Genomic DNA, 15,854 nt, shown 5'->3' with positions numbered 1-15,854 from the left:
TCCATTAATACTGTTGAGTTATTGTTAATCTATACTCAACCATGCCCCAGATTATTTTTCTGAAATGAAGTTAATTTCAGTTTTTTAGGAGGGAGTCCATACCAAACAAGACAGGGTTTTGAACAATGAGGATATGACTATTGTAAGTTATATGAGTGTTTGAGAATGATCTAGATGCATCTAATCTATGTGGTTTTAACATTCAAAATAATAGCTTATCAATCCTATTTATATTTAGAACACTTTGAAATATATTTGCAAGTCTTAGTTCTTGTAGAGTTTATATTTTTGAGGATAAACATTTTCTGGAGAGTGGCCAGAATGTTTTAAATTGTTGTTGTAGAATAAGTTGTTTAATAAAAAATTCTTGCCAAGAAAACCCAATTTACTTTATAAATATATATTCTTGGGATTAGAGGGATTGGTAATGCTGCTTATCTGGTAGAATTTGACTAGGTCAGTTTAAGTTTGTTATAAGTGTTAGTAAGTGGAGAGGTTACCCTATACAACAAGCATACTCATTTCTGCAAGATGTTTGAAAAAGTCTCATAAAATTTCATTGTGAATTAGATGAGATCTGCAACTGGGTAAATAACCATGTAGAAGGGAGGCAAGCTTTTTTATGGAAGTGTTATATTTTTGGACTTATCCTAGCTAATATTTTTAACAGTGAGTGGGATAAAAACATAGTTGTTAAATGAACCACAACCTTCAACAAATTAAGAAAATATCTATTGACCATCTACTGTATTCCATGGGATGTGTGGACAAATCAGGGAGGAATTATCAATATAATAGAATTAGGATTCAAAATTATATCTTTACACTTTGAAACTAGAAAAATCCTAGTTTTAGCTTACAACATCAGATTTTTGAAGGTAGGATGGTAGATGTCTGGCTTGATTATTTGTTCATGGGAATAAGATTTAGAGTTTTGCTCGGTCAGGACCCCAAGGTAAGGGCAACGCATGTTGGAGTGGCTTAATCAGCTCACGTAAAAGTAGGCTGCTTTAAAGAAGTCACAGTGCCTGTAACAGTGGTTAGAACACACCTGAAATATTGGCTCAATTCTGAGCACTTTACTTAAACAGGTCCTTGAGGACCCTAAGGTATTCATTTTACATATTAGTGAGCAGAGAAATACTGTCTTATATTGATAGTGCAGTAATTAATGTGTACGTATATTATTTTAAAGCATAATAACAATAGGACTAAAAAAAATACAATGTTTAGATTGGGGCAATGGGAGGAGAAAGGGAGAAAATGAGTGTAAGTAACTGCATTACTTTCAGAGGAGAGTGTCATTCAATGTATGATTAATATATGCTATGTTCACACACACACGCACGCACACACACACACACACACAGAGCTATTATTTGGTGTTATGGAGAAAACCATAACTCAAAAAGAGTTAAAGGCTGTCTCTGAGGAGTGGGACCTGAGGCCGAGAGGGATGGGTTGAAGAAAAATCCCTTCGGTGCTATTGCATTTTACACCATGGACATATCTTATTATATATATATATATAATTTTTAAATTATTTATTTATTTATTTTGGCTGTGTTGGGTCTTCGTTTCTGTGCGAGGGCTTTCTCCAGTTGCGGCAAGCGGGGGCCACTCTTCATCGCGGTGCGCGGGCCTCTCACTGTCGTGACCTCTCTTGTTGCGGAGCACAGGCTCCAGACGCGCAGGCTCAGTAGTTGTGGCTCACGGGCCTAGTTGCTCCGCGGCATGTGGGATCTTCCCAGACCAGGGCTCGAACCCGTGTCCCCTGCATTGGCAGGCAGATTCTCAACCACTGCGCCACCAGGGAAGCCCTTATTTTTTTTTTAAAAAAGTAGACAAGGCCTGGATGACCATCCTCCCCTGGAGAGAGAATGGAAAAAAAAAGACAAAGTGAGAGAATCAAGAGGCTGCCATGGTGGAGGGGGATCTAAAAATGATGTTAAGATGTTGAAAGAACTGGGGCCATTTACCCTGGACAAAGAGGTATACGAAGAGGCTTATGTAGGAAAAGAGAGTAGGATAGAATCAAAAGGTAGACAAGGACATCTTTGGCTGATCATAATGATTACTCTAGGAATTTCTATCCCACGGGATATCAGGATCTGTATGGGAGATGTGTGTGTCTATGTATCCAAAGAAATTATGTGGAAAATTGTGTGCATGTATGAGTATATGCATTTAGGAGGAGGGGATGGACCATCGTTTTCAAATGACTTTTTTTTCCCCCAAAGGAGTATATGATTTAAAATAGGTTAAAAACTACTGAGTAGCCTGCCCTATGGAGTAATAAACACTCGTTTAAACAGAGGTCATCTTTTATAGATAATTTAAAATAATTCTCATACTGGATAAGATGCACTAGTTTATTTGAAAGAAACTTTTTTGCTCTTAGGTTCTAATGTTTATACAATAAAAAGACTAAAAGACACTTAATAATGAAAAAAAAAAATTTACTGAACACTGACCACATACTGGTCATCAGGCTAAATGCTTGACATGGGCTCTCATTCACTCTTCATAGCATCAGATTAGGTAGGTACCACATCAAAAACTCAGAGAGACAAAGAAACTTACTAGAGGTAACCCTGCAGTAAGGGATAGAGCCAAAATCAGAACCCAAAAAGTTTGGCCCTAGAGCTGGCCCGCTGGCCCCTATTGGAGAGGATTTTCGCTGTGTTCACTCTGACTCTCCCTCACTGCCCTGTGTCAATTCTGCACCGTGACTGACAGTGGCAACACTTGCATCTGCAAAGCTGCTCTTCCCATTTCCTTCAGTGTTTATCTTGTTCCATCTGCATGTCATTTTTTGTGCCTTAACTGTCTGTGTTTTATCTGAACTTGATTTCATTTAATAACAAGTCTTTTATTTCATCAAAAAATATATACATATATTATCCATCTATCTATCTATTGAAAGAGGTTGTATTCATTTTCTATTGCTACTGTGACAGATAACCACAAACTCAGTGGTTTGAAACCACACACCTTTAATGTTTTGTAGGTTAGAATTCCAGCCTGGGTCTCACTGGGCTAAAATCAAGGTGCTCCAAGGGCTGTCTTCTTTTCTGGAGTTTCTGGGGGAGAATCGTTCCCTTGCCTTCTCCAGCTCTCCTGGTTCATGGCCCCCTTTCTCCTTCCTCGAAGCCAGGAACATTAGGTAGAGTCCATCTCACATCCCATCACTCTGATCTCCCTTGTGATTACATTGGACTTGCCCAAATCAACCAGGATAATCTCTCCATCTCAAAGGCCTTAATTTATGACATCTGCAAAATCTCTTTTGGCATGTAAGATAGCATATTCACATTTTCCAGGGATTAGGACGTGGGCATCTTTGAAGATGATTACTCCAGCTACCATAAGCACCTACTAAATGCAGGCACTTTTCTGGGGACTGAGACAAAACACAATCCCTTCCCTAGAAGAGATTACAATTGAGGAGATACTGAAGCAGAGAAGGGAAACACAAAAAAATATGTGCTATGAGAGAAGTGTGAACAATTACAGCACTATGCAAAGCCTGCCTGGGATCGAGGATGAGCTAGAGAAAATCTGGCTAAAAAATTAGAATTATTCTTGACATATTCATGTGACTTTGTTACTTTTCATGCAGGTTTTGAGACTCTGGGATATTCAGCACCAGGTATCCCTCCAGAGGATAGCTTGTTCTTTCTCTAAAAGTCAGGACTTCAGATGTCTCTTCCACTTTGATGAAGCCCACAGACGACTTTTCATCTCATTTAATAACCAGCTAGCATTGCTGGCAATGAAAAGTGATTCCAGCAAGAGGGTGAAAAGCCACAAGAAAGCAGTCACTTGTGTGCTTTACAATTCAGTCTTGAAGCAGGTAATGATGTTTTTCTGTCACTCTCCTGACATGTCCCCACATCCAGAGGCTCATTTCCTTAATTCAATCTAAGGACAAATATAGAAAAGGAAATGTGGAAAAGAAATGATTTAATAACTGTGTGCATTTCTGCAATAATATGTATTCAGGTGGATTTGAAGAGTGATTTCATTTTCAACCAGTGACCACAGCAGCACTGATAGAGTTACTAGGAGGAAACATTCCAGCTAAAACAAACACAACATGGAATGTAATTGAACTTATCTTTGTTACCCACTAGTTTGGGTTTTGATGCCAAATGCAAGTGAACCTGGCTGTAAAATTCCCTTTTATGAACACCATCCTCCTGCATCCCCATGGAAAGATCTGAAATATGCATGAAATGTAATTAGCAAAGATCCATTTTGCTGGCATAGTTTAGGCAAGTGGCTCACAGTGGCAGCCCGGAATGTATTCATAATAAAATGATTCAGTTAAATGTGGTGCCACTTGGTATGCAGTGCGAGTGTTGTTTGTCTCCCGACCACGGTAATGACGCTTTGCAGCTTTTGCTTATGGGAGCGCTCCCTGCATGTCAATGAGGAAGCGGGCTCCTCTGGGGTGGAGATGCCGCAAGGACCACAGGCCTTCTTAGAGGATAGGGAGGGCCAGCCTGTGGATATCACAGAGCGCGCGGGCACCCATGGAGCTTAGTCTGTGACCATGATCACCTCAGGCCTGACAGTCACAGCACAGCAGGAGCCAAGCAGACAGCCAGTATCCAGCTTGCGGCCAATTAAACAGTAACTCCAGCCCATTCTTTCTTTCTTTGCTGCAGAAGCTTCTGCATCCACACAGAAATGAGTAGTTCAGATTGGGTGCAAGGGGAGGAGAGCCCTTTGTTAGTAATGAGTAGTGTGTCATGTCACTACTTCAAACACTCTGTTTTCTGGGTATTCTAGGAGATAAAAATCCTTTACAAAATGATCCATTTTGATTTCCATCTTCGGGGAAAACATTCCCTCGTAAATGTTTTACTGAACTTTATGAACACAACCAGTTAATGCGACTCCCTGGTGGCCACTGAGAGATGTATTTGTTTCCAGGAGAACATTCTGCTAATTGAGATCTGCAAAGTTAAAGTGCTAGGTTTGTGTGTTGATGTTACGATTTGCTATTGCCTGACCATAAAATGAGCAATCTTCCATGAGGAATTCAGGAAATGGGACACAAAGAAGGTCTGGAATCTTCCATTTGGAACATGAAGATAAAGCCAAGATAACACAAGGATACGCAAGTTATAGGCAACAATAGACTATGCACATATGGAATATTATGTAGAAAGAATCTCTGTACAAATGAGTTGGATATTCATGCCTCTACTTATTTCTGCTGTTCAAAGTATAAATAATTAAATGCATTAATATGTATATAAAGCACATAGAGCTGTGTGTCATACTTAAGTGTTTCCTGACTATTAGCAGCTAAGTTATAGAGAAACACTTTAACGTTGTATAACATTTATAATTGTAAAAATATGTTGCCGTCAAGTGCAAAGAAAACAATATCGCCCACAGTCCCATCAGCCAGTGATAATTTATCATTTCAGAATAATTAGACAAAGCAAATAAAACAGTTTTGAATAAGTCTCAGGTGCCAGGAATGAGGGATCAAAGATTCAGGTGCCACATAGTTTCTTCGCCCCCGTAGTTCAGGGAGACGCAGGTTCTGGGCGTCTTCCAAGAGCTCATTGCCGGGTAGGTGCTCATTACAGGCCTGTGGGGTGAAAGAAGAGGAAGCAGACACATGACCAACTCACAAGGAAACAATGGAGTAGAGTAAAATGAATAGGGGTAAAAGCAAAGTGCTATCCTTGGAAAGTGATCAAATCTGGCTTGGGCTGGGGTGGGTGACATTCAGCAGAGCCCTGAAATCTAGAGTGGGAACCCCTAAGAGGAGAGAAGGAAGTAGTTCCAGACAGAAGGTACAACATGGCCACCTGCAAAGAAGCTTGAGCACAGACTCTACATTATTTTTTCAGGGAGAGGGTTTATTCTGGTATGGCTAGTTTGGGGATATTTAGCAAAAACTGTGGGACTTGAGGCAGTGAAGGGAGCTTAGAGCCAGATTGTGAAGGTCATTCACTCAACGTACCAAGGTCTAGTCTTGGAAAAATATAGACTTGAGGTTAGAACAGCAGTTTTCACAGCGTGATCTCAGATCCCTGGGGAAGTCAGATCCTTTCAGAGGATCTTCAAGATCACAGCTCTTTTCATTATAATATTAACTTGCTGTTTGCTTTTTCCTCTCTTGTTTCATGAGTGTACAGTGGAGTTTTCTAGAGGCTATATGATGAGTGAAGACATCGTTGCTCTGATGGCTAAAGGAATGCGTGCTTTTGTATTCCTGTGTTTTAACAATTTCTCAGTTTGAATTTCTACTTTGGTAAATATATATGTTTCTTTGTCTGTCTCTGTCTTTATCTCTACCTCTGTCTCTGTCTCTATTGCCCACATAAATAGAAGCTATTTGGATTCTTCAATAATTTTTAGTAGTGTAAAGGGATTCCGAGATCAAAAGTTTTGAGAACTGCTGAGTTAGAGAAATGTGAGTTCAAATGTTGGGCAGACTATTTATCGTGTCTAAGCTTCAGTTTATTGGCTTTCAAAAGTGTGTGTGTGGCAGGGCGGGGGTGGTGTGAGCATAGATGTAATAATGGTAACAACAGGAATCTCTGCAGCATTGCCTTACTGTGTCCTGCCTCTTGGAAGTTGTCCTCTTTCCTCCCAGGCGGCCAGCCCTGGCAAGTCTCCCCCCGCTCCCCCATACCTCTCAGGTTGAAGGGTGATGCTTTAGGACACCTCTTTTTCTTATTAACATCTTGATATTTCTTACTCTTTATTTTACCCATGTGTCATATGAAAGCAGATGTTGGGAAGAGTTAGAAAGGTGGAGGGGCCCCTGAATTGGGCTTTGTCTCTGGTCCCTTGAGGTGAGGAAGAGTTCTTTTCTGCCCCTTCTCTTCTCTGCCATTGAAGTTCCTGCTGGTAAACATTCAGTTCCGGGGCTCATCTCTGGTCCTCTCGACATCCGAGGTCTCCGTGGGCATCTACTGCCATACCTCTCTCCCCTCTCTGCGTGTCGGTTGCATTTCTAGTTGTTTTCCAGTTAAACACTTAGCTAAATTCTCACTTTCTCTCCTCCCATGTTTGGTGGAAGGGAAAAATCCTTGTCTTCCACTTCTGTGTTTTCCTACAACTCCCAACACTCTTCTGAGCACCAATGGATGTTCGATTCCTTTTACTGCTATTTCTAATTCTAAGTTCAAAACGAACCCATGCTTTTTCAGTCCACTGGTGCTTGCTCTTTGGTTATTTGGTTTGGTGTCTTTTTGAAAGACTTTCCTTTTATCTGAATCCAATGAAAACCTTCCCTTCCGTTGTCATTTCAACATGTTGCTGACACTTTACTATTATTTCATTCTATCTGGTCATCAGTGGGAACCTACAAATATTTCTATATGAAAGTGACATGGCATATTTCTGTGACTTTTCTTTATCTTCCTGCCTTTTGGTACCCTCACATCCTAATCTAAGAAAGTGATGTTAAGCCACACAGGGCCTTTGAAGAGGAACCTTATGCTTTATTTCACCCAGCAAAGCTTGCCCTCACAGCTAGTGGCAGAACAAGTTGGGACAGGTTGAGGGAGTCCCTGGAATGCACAATTTTTAAAGAATCAAAGTCACTCAATATCCTGGAGGTAGTTCTAATGAACTGTCTTTGCATAGAATTCTTAAATAAAGCTTTTCTTAAAAACCCATGAATGCTGGGGAACTTTAAAAATGTATTTGTAGGTAACATACAAACTGGAATAGACAAAATTTCTGACTTATCACCATGGCTCTCATCCTAATGATGTGGGTTTATGTGTTTTTGTAAAATAGGTAATGTTTTGGTGTGTTTTGCATCTAGACATACTTATCGTCAGGCTAAATATATCGGTATCATCAAATCTTGACAGACAATGATATTTACTATTTTTCTCATTGAAATAATTTATTTTTTGTAAAACATTACTTGCTTATTATAAGAAATTAAAACAATGCAGTAAGTTCAGATAAAGAATTAAATATTGCTGAAACATCATCAAAATATCTAAATATCTTCTAAATATCTCTCTGTGCATAGACTATTTCCCCTGAATATGGTTCTGTAACCTACTTTCTTATTCTAAAACATATTGGAATTATTTCCTTGTACCTAAATGTAGATCTACTTCATCATTTTTAAAAGGCAGCACAGTGTCTTATTGTATGTATGTATCATAATTTACTGATCCATTTGCCTTAATGAGCATTTTGCTATTATGCATGTCTTTATGCATAAATATATTCACACTCATGACTTTATCTCTGTAAGGTAAAATCTTGAGAATGAATTTCTAGGTTACAACATATGTGTATGAGACAATTTGATACAAAAATGGCCTCCTGAATCTTCCCATTTTACCTGATCTCTAAGAGTAAACACATTAATCACATGCGTACGTAAAGAGACCTGTCAGACAATGGCTGCCTGGCGGCCTCCAGCAGGACTCCTGAGATCCCTGACGGGGCTCCTGTAATTCAGCATGGGATGTTGGCTTTGAAAATTTGAAGATTAGACCTCCTTTACTTTATCCAGAGTAGTGTTTTTTCTTGAGGACCAACTCTCACACTCTCACAGGAAACATGATGCCAATCATTCATTAAAAATGGGACTGGGGTATAATTTTTTAGTGACAGTGCATCTCCTGTCCTCCTTTCTGCATACGATTTTGGGGGAATTGAGATATTTGAGAATCTAACCAATTCAATTGGTAGTTCCTGTGGGAAATGTAATATCTGAGCAGAGGGAAGGGGACAAGCTTGAGGGAAATTTATCCCCACCTTACAAGCACCTCTTTAGTGCTTGTATTTAAGGCAAAATCAATGAGCTGCTAATTGAACAGAACTGGATGAACACTAGTGAAAACTTTCTCTTTGCCTGCTTACTGCTGGGCTCCAAGTGACCAGCCTTCAGTTAACGTGGCTTTTCTTCACTGGTCAGCTTAAGGCTGTCCTTGGTTGCATGTCAATACTGAGGCTGTGAGCTCTGGTCACTTGATGGAGATGTGGGAAACACCCTAGCCTTAAGGTTAAACCAACACACACACACACACACACACACACACACACACACACACACACACACACACACTTATTTAAATGTGATTACTTGGAAGGAATAATACATTTCAGTGTTATAAAACTCAAATGGACAAAGGGTATACAGTGAAAATTTCCTCTTATCCCTGTTTTTACCTACCAGTTTCCTTTCCTGGAGGATCATGAGATCCATGAGAACACTTTAAGGGCTGTTGTATTCATATACAAGTAAATATGTATACTCACTTTTAAATAGATGTATATAATAATTCTTAATATTTAAGATTATTTATTATTTTAAATGCTCTTTGCACAGAAACACTGCTCTGTACATTGATTTTCCACCCAACAATACAGCCGAAAGATCATTTTATTTATCTCCTTATCCAGAGTATCCTCTTTCTTTTTGTCAGCTGCATGGTATTCTATTAAATTGGTGTGCCAAACTTTATTAATCAGTTCTTATGGGTGTTTAGATGGATTCCAGTATTTTTGTGTTACAAATAATGTAGTAATTTTTTACCTTGAATGCACAAATTTTGGCACTAGTGAGGAAATACCTGTGGGATAAATTTCTAGAACTGGAATTAGTGGGTCAGAGAGTATTTATGACAGTAACCTTGACAGATGTTGTCAAATTTTCTGCATAAAAGCTGCATTAAATCCATCAGCAGGGTAAAAGATGACCCTTTCCTCAGCCTCTCTCATTAACACAGTCTCAGCTATTTTTTTAAGACTATTTAAAAAAAAGAATTTTTTTTAAAGAGCATTTTTAGGTTCATAGCAAAATTAAGAAGAAGGTACAGAAATATCCTGTATACTCCTGTCCCTCACATGCATAACCTCTTCCTTTATCCACATTCCCCAGTAGAGTGGTATGTTTGTTACACTTGATAAAACTGTATTGACACATCCTTACCATCAAGTGTAATCACAGTTTATATAAGGGGTCACTCTTGGTGTTATACATTGTAAGAGTTTAGACAAATGTATAATGACATGTCTATCATTATAGCATCATAAAAATCCTCTGTGCTCCACCTATTTATCCCACCCTCCCTTAACCCCTGGCAACCACTGATCTTTTTACTGTCTACATAGTTTAGTTTTTTCAGAGTGTCATATAATTGGAATCATACGGTATGTAGACTTTTCAGATTGGCTTCTATTACTCAGTAGTATGCATTTACATTTCCTCTATGTATCTTAATGTCTTGATAGCTTATTTTTTTAGAACACTGAATAAGATTCCATTGTATGGATGTACCGCAGATTATTTATCCATTCACCTGCTGAAGGACATCTTAGTTGCTTCCAAGTACTGGCAATTATGAATAAAGCAACTATAAACATCTGTGTGCAGGCTTTCGTGTGGACATGAGTTTTCAACCACTTTGGGTAAACATCAAAGAGCATGGTGGCTGGATTATATGGTAAGAGTATATTTAGTTTTGTAAAAAAATTGTCAATTGCCTTCTAAAGTGGCTGTACCATCTTACTTTCCCACCATCAAAGAATGAGAGTTTCTATTGCTCCACATCCTTGTCAGCATTTGGTGTTGTCAGTGTTCTAGATCTAGTCCACTCTAATAGATGTGTAGTATCACATTTTTGTTTTACTTTGTATTTCCTTGATGACATATGATGGGAAGCATCTTTTCAAATGCTTACTTGCCATTTGTTTACCTTCCTTAGTGAGGTGTCTGTTAATGTCTTTGGCCCATTTTTTAAATTGGGTTGTTTGTTTTCTTATTGTTGAATTTTAAGTGTTCTTTGTGTATTTTGGGTAACTGTGATTCATCAAATATGTCTTTTGAAAATATTTTCTCCCGATCTTGGCTTGTCTTTTTATTCTCCTGACAGTGTCTTTTGCAGACCAGAAAATTTTAAATTTAATGAAGTCTAGCTTTCAGTTATTTTTTCATGTACTATACCTTTGGTGTTTTATCTAAAAAGTCATCAACAAACCCAGGGTTATTTAAATTTTCTCCTATGTTATCTTCTTGGAGTTTTATAGTTTTGTGTTTTATATTTAGGTCTGTGATCTATTTCAAGTTAGTTTTTGTGAAAGGTGTAAAGTCTGTGTCCAAATTCATATTGTTTTAAAAAAATTTTATTTATTTATTTATTTATTTTTGGCTGTGTTGGGTCTTCGTTTCTGTGCGAGGGCTTTCTCTAGTTGCGGCAAGTGGGGGCCACTCTTCATCGCGGTGCGCAGGCCTCTCACTATCGCGGCCTCTCTTGTTGTGGGGCACAGGCTCCCGACGCGCAGGCTCAGTAATTGTGGCTCACGGGCCTAGTTGCTCCGTGGCATGTGGGATCTTCCCAGACCAGGGCTCGAACCCGTGTCCCCTGCATTGGCAGGCAGATTCTCAACCACTGCGCCACCAGGGAAGCCCCCAAATTCATATTTTTATATGTGGATGTCCAGTTGTTCAAGGACCATTTGTTGAAAAGATTATCTTTTCTCCATTGTATTGCCTTTGCTTTTTTGTCAAAGATCAGTTGACTATATTTATGTAGTCTAATTTTGTGCTCTCTATTTTGTTCCACTGATCTGGCTGTCTATTCTTTTACCAGTATCATACTGTTTTGATTATTGCAGCTTTATAGTAAGTTGTGAAGTCAGGTAGTGTCAATCCTCTGATTTGTTCTTCTTCTGCAATATTGTGTCGCTACATCTGAGTATGTGGTCTTTCTCTATAAACTTTAGAATCGGTTTGTTGATATCCATCCACAAAGTAACTTATTGGGATTTTGATTTGAATTGCATGAAACATATAGATTAACTTGGAAAGAACTGAGATCTAGACAATATTAAGTCTTCCTAACCATGAACATGGAATATCTCTTATTTATTTAGTCTTTGATTTCATTCAGCAGAGTTTTGTACATTACCTCATATAGATCTTCTACATATTTTATTAGATTTATATTATTTCAGCTTTGTGGATGCTAATGTAAATTGTATTGTGGTATTATTTCCAAATTCCTCTTGTTCATTGCTGCTGTATAGGAAAATGATTGACTTTTGTATATTAACTTTGTATCCTGTAATCCTGCAATAATCGCTTCTTAGTTCCAGGAGATCTTTTTGGTCAATTCTTTAAGATTTTCTACATAGAGGATCATGTCATCTGCTAGCAAAGACAGTTTTATTTCTTTGTTCCCAACCTTTATGCCTTTTCCCCTTTACTTGTCTTATTGCATTAGGCAGAGTTTCCATATAACGTTGAAAAGGAGTGATGAGAGGGAACATCCTTGCCTTGTACCTGACCTTAGTAAGAAAGAGTCAAGATTCTCACTATTAAGTATGATAGTAGCTCCATGTTTTTTGTAGATATTTTTTGTCAAGTGAAGGAAGTTCCCCTCTATTCTTATTTTACTGAGAGTTTTTAATCATAAGTGGGTGTTGGATTTTGTCATGGGTTTGTTTTTTTTTTTGCATCTGTTGGTATAATCATGTGATTTTTCTTTTTAAGCCTATAGATATGATGGTTTACATCAGCATTACCCAACCTTTTTGGCACCAGGGACTGGTTTCGTGGAAGACAGTTTTTCCACGGATGGGGCAAGGGTGGGGGTGGGGGATGGTTGAGGCGGTAATGTGAGCAATGGGGAGCGGTGGGGAGTAGCAGATGAAGCTTTGCTTGCTTGCCCACTGCTCACCTCCTGCTGTGCAGCCTGGTTCCTTACAGGCCCAGGGGTTGGGGCCCCCTGGTTTACATTAATTAATTTTCAGAAGTTGAACCAACCAAATTCTTCTTATGCATTGTTGGAGTTGATTTAAAATTATTTTTTTTGAAGATTGGTTCAAGATGGCAGAGTAGGAGGATGTGCGCTCACTCTGTCTTGCGAGAGCACTGGAGTCACAACTAACTGCTGAACAATCATCAACAGGAAGACACTGGAACTCACTGAAAAAGATACCCCACATCCAAAGACAAAGGAGAAGCCACAATAAGACAGTAGGAGGGGTGCAATCACAATAAAATCAAATCCCATAACTGCTGGGTGGGTGACTCACAAACTGGAGAACAGTTATACCACAGAAGTCCACCCACTAGAGTGAAGGTTCTGAGCCTCACGTCAGGCTTCCCAACCTGGGAGTCCAGCAACGGGAGGAGGAATTCCTAAAGAATCAGACTTCGAAGCCTAGTGGGATTTGATTGCAGGACTTAAATAGGACTGGGGAAAACAGAGACTACCTCTTGGAGGGCACACAAGTAGTGTGCGCATCGGGACCCAGGGGAAGGAGCAGTGACCCCATAGGAGACTGAAACAGACCTACCTGCTAGTGTTGGAGGGTCTCCTGCAGAGGTGGGGGTGGCTGTGGCTCACTATGAGGACAAGGACACTGGCTGCAGAAATTCTGGGAAGTACTCCTTGGTGTGAGCCCTCCCAGAGTCCACCATTAGCCCCACCAAAGAGCTGTGTAGGCTCCAGTGTTGGGTCGCCTCAGGCCAAACAACCAACTGGGAGGGAACCCAGCCCCACCCATCAGCAGACAAGTGGATAAAAGTTTTACTGAGCTCTGCCCACCAAAGCAACACCCAGCTCTACCCACCACCAGTCCCTCCCATCAGGAAACTTACACAAGCCTCCTAGATAGCTTCATCCACCAGAAGGCAGACAGCAGAAGCAAGAGGAACTACAATCCTGCAGCCTGTGGAACGAAAACTACATTCACAGAAACATAGACAAAATGAAAAGGCAGAGGGCTATGTACCAGATGAAGGAACAACATAAAACCCCAGAAAAACAACTAAATGAAGTGGAGATAGGCAACCTTCCAGAAAAAGAATTCAGGATAATGATAGTGAAGATGATCAAAGACCTCGGAAAAAGAACAGAGGCAAAGATCGAGAAAATGCAAGAAATTTTTAACAAAGACCCAGAAGAATTAAAGAACAAACACCTAGAAGAATTAAAGAACAAACAAACAGAGGTGAACAATGCAATAACTGTAATGAAAAATACACTAGAAGGAGTCAATAGCAGAATAACTGAGGCAGGAGAATGGATAAGTGACCTGGAAGACAGAATGGTGGAACTCACTGCCATGGATCAGAATAAAGAAAAAAGAATGAAAAGAAATAAAGACAGCCTAAGAGACCTCTGGGACAACATTAAATGCAACAACATTTGCATTATAGGGGTCCCAGAGGAGAAGAGAGAGAGAAAGGACCTGAGAAAATATTTGAAGAGTTTGTAGTCGAAAACTTCCCTAACATAGGAAGTGAAATAGCCACCCAACTCCAGGAAGCACAGAGAGTCCCAGGCAGGATAAACCCAAGGAGAAACACACTGAGGCACATAGTAATCAAATTGACAAAAATTAAAGACAAAGAAAAATTGTTAAAAGCAACAAGGGAAAAACAACAAATAACATAAAAGGGAACTCCCATAAGGTTAACAGCTGATTTCTCAGCAGAAACTCTACAAGCCAGAAGGGAGTGGCAATGATATATTTCAAATGATGAAAGGGAAGAACCTACAACCAAGGATACTCTACCCGGCAAGGATCTCATTCACATCCAGTGGAGAAATCAAAAGCTTTACAGACAAGCAAAAGCTAAGAGAATTCAGCACCACCAAACCAGCTCTACAACAAATGCTAAGGGAACTTCTCTAAGTGGGAAACACAAGAGAAGAAAAGGACCTACAAAAACAAACCCAAAACAATTAAGAAAATGGTCATAGGAACATACATATCGATAATTACCTTAAATGTGAATGGATTAAATGCTCCAACCAAAAGACACAGGCTTGCTGAATGGATACAAAAAGAAGACCTATATATAGGGGGTCTACAAGAGACCCACTTAAGACCTAGAGACACATACAGACTGAAAATGAGGGGATGGAAAAAGATATTCCATACAAATGGAAATCAAAAGAAAGCTGGAGTAGCAATACTCATATCAGATAAAATAGACTTTAAAATAAAGAATGTTACAAGAGACAAGGAAGGACACAACATAATGATCAAGGGATCAATCCAAGAAGAACATATAACAATTATAAATATATATGCACCCAACATAGGAGCCCCTCAATACATAAGGCAAATGCTAAGAGCTATAAAAGAGGAAATCAACAGTAACACAATAATAGTGGGAGACTTTAACACCTCACTTACACCAATGGACAGATATTGAGACAGAAAATTAATAAGGAAACACAGGCTTTAAATGACACAATAGACCAGACAGATTTAATTGATATTTATAGGACATTCCATCTAAAACAGCAGATTACACTTTCTTCTCAAGTGCACATGCAACATTCTCCAGGATAGATCACATCCTGGGTCACAAATCAAGCCTCAGTAAATTTAAGAAAATTGAAAGCATATCAAGTATCCTTTCTGACCACAACGCTATGAGATTAGAAATCAATTACAGGGAAAAAAACCATAAAAAGCACAAACACATGGAGGCTAAACAATACATTACTAAATAACCAAGAGATAACTGAAGAAATCAAAGGGGAAATCAGAGAATATCTAGAGACAAATGACAACGAAAACACAATGATCCAAAACCTGTGGGATGCAGCAAAAGCAGTTCTAAGAGGGAAGTTTATAGCTATAAAAGCCTACCTCAAGAAACAAGAAAAATCTCACATAAACAATCTAACCTTACACCTAAAGGAACTAGAGAAAGAAGAACAAACAAAACCCAAAGTTAGTAGAAGGAAAGAAATCATAAAGATCAGAGCAGAAATAAATGAAATAGAAACAAAGAAAGCAATAGCAAAGATCAATAAAACTAAAAGCTGGTTCTTTGAGAAGATAAACAAAATTGATAAACCGTTAGCCAGACTCATCAA

General features: G+C 39.1%; 1 protein-coding gene across 1 annotated transcript in view; it reads left to right on the top strand.

Annotated features, from left to right (window-relative positions):
* The window catches only part of WDR49 (WD repeat domain 49), a 149,285-nt gene that overhangs the window by 67,741 nt on the left and 65,690 nt on the right, over positions 1–15,854 (top strand). Inside the window, 1 exon segment of the mRNA XM_068545639.1 lies at positions 3,623–3,856. Within this exon segment, the coding sequence (XP_068401740.1) occupies positions 3,623–3,856 (234 nt within the window).

Source organism: Eschrichtius robustus, chromosome 6, assembly GCF_028021215.1.
Source record: "Eschrichtius robustus isolate mEscRob2 chromosome 6, mEscRob2.pri, whole genome shotgun sequence".
Classification (NCBI taxonomy): domain Eukaryota; kingdom Metazoa; phylum Chordata; class Mammalia; order Artiodactyla; family Eschrichtiidae; genus Eschrichtius; species Eschrichtius robustus.
The sequence above is the reverse complement of the archived record's forward strand: the minus strand, read 5'-3'. Positions and strand labels throughout refer to the sequence as shown.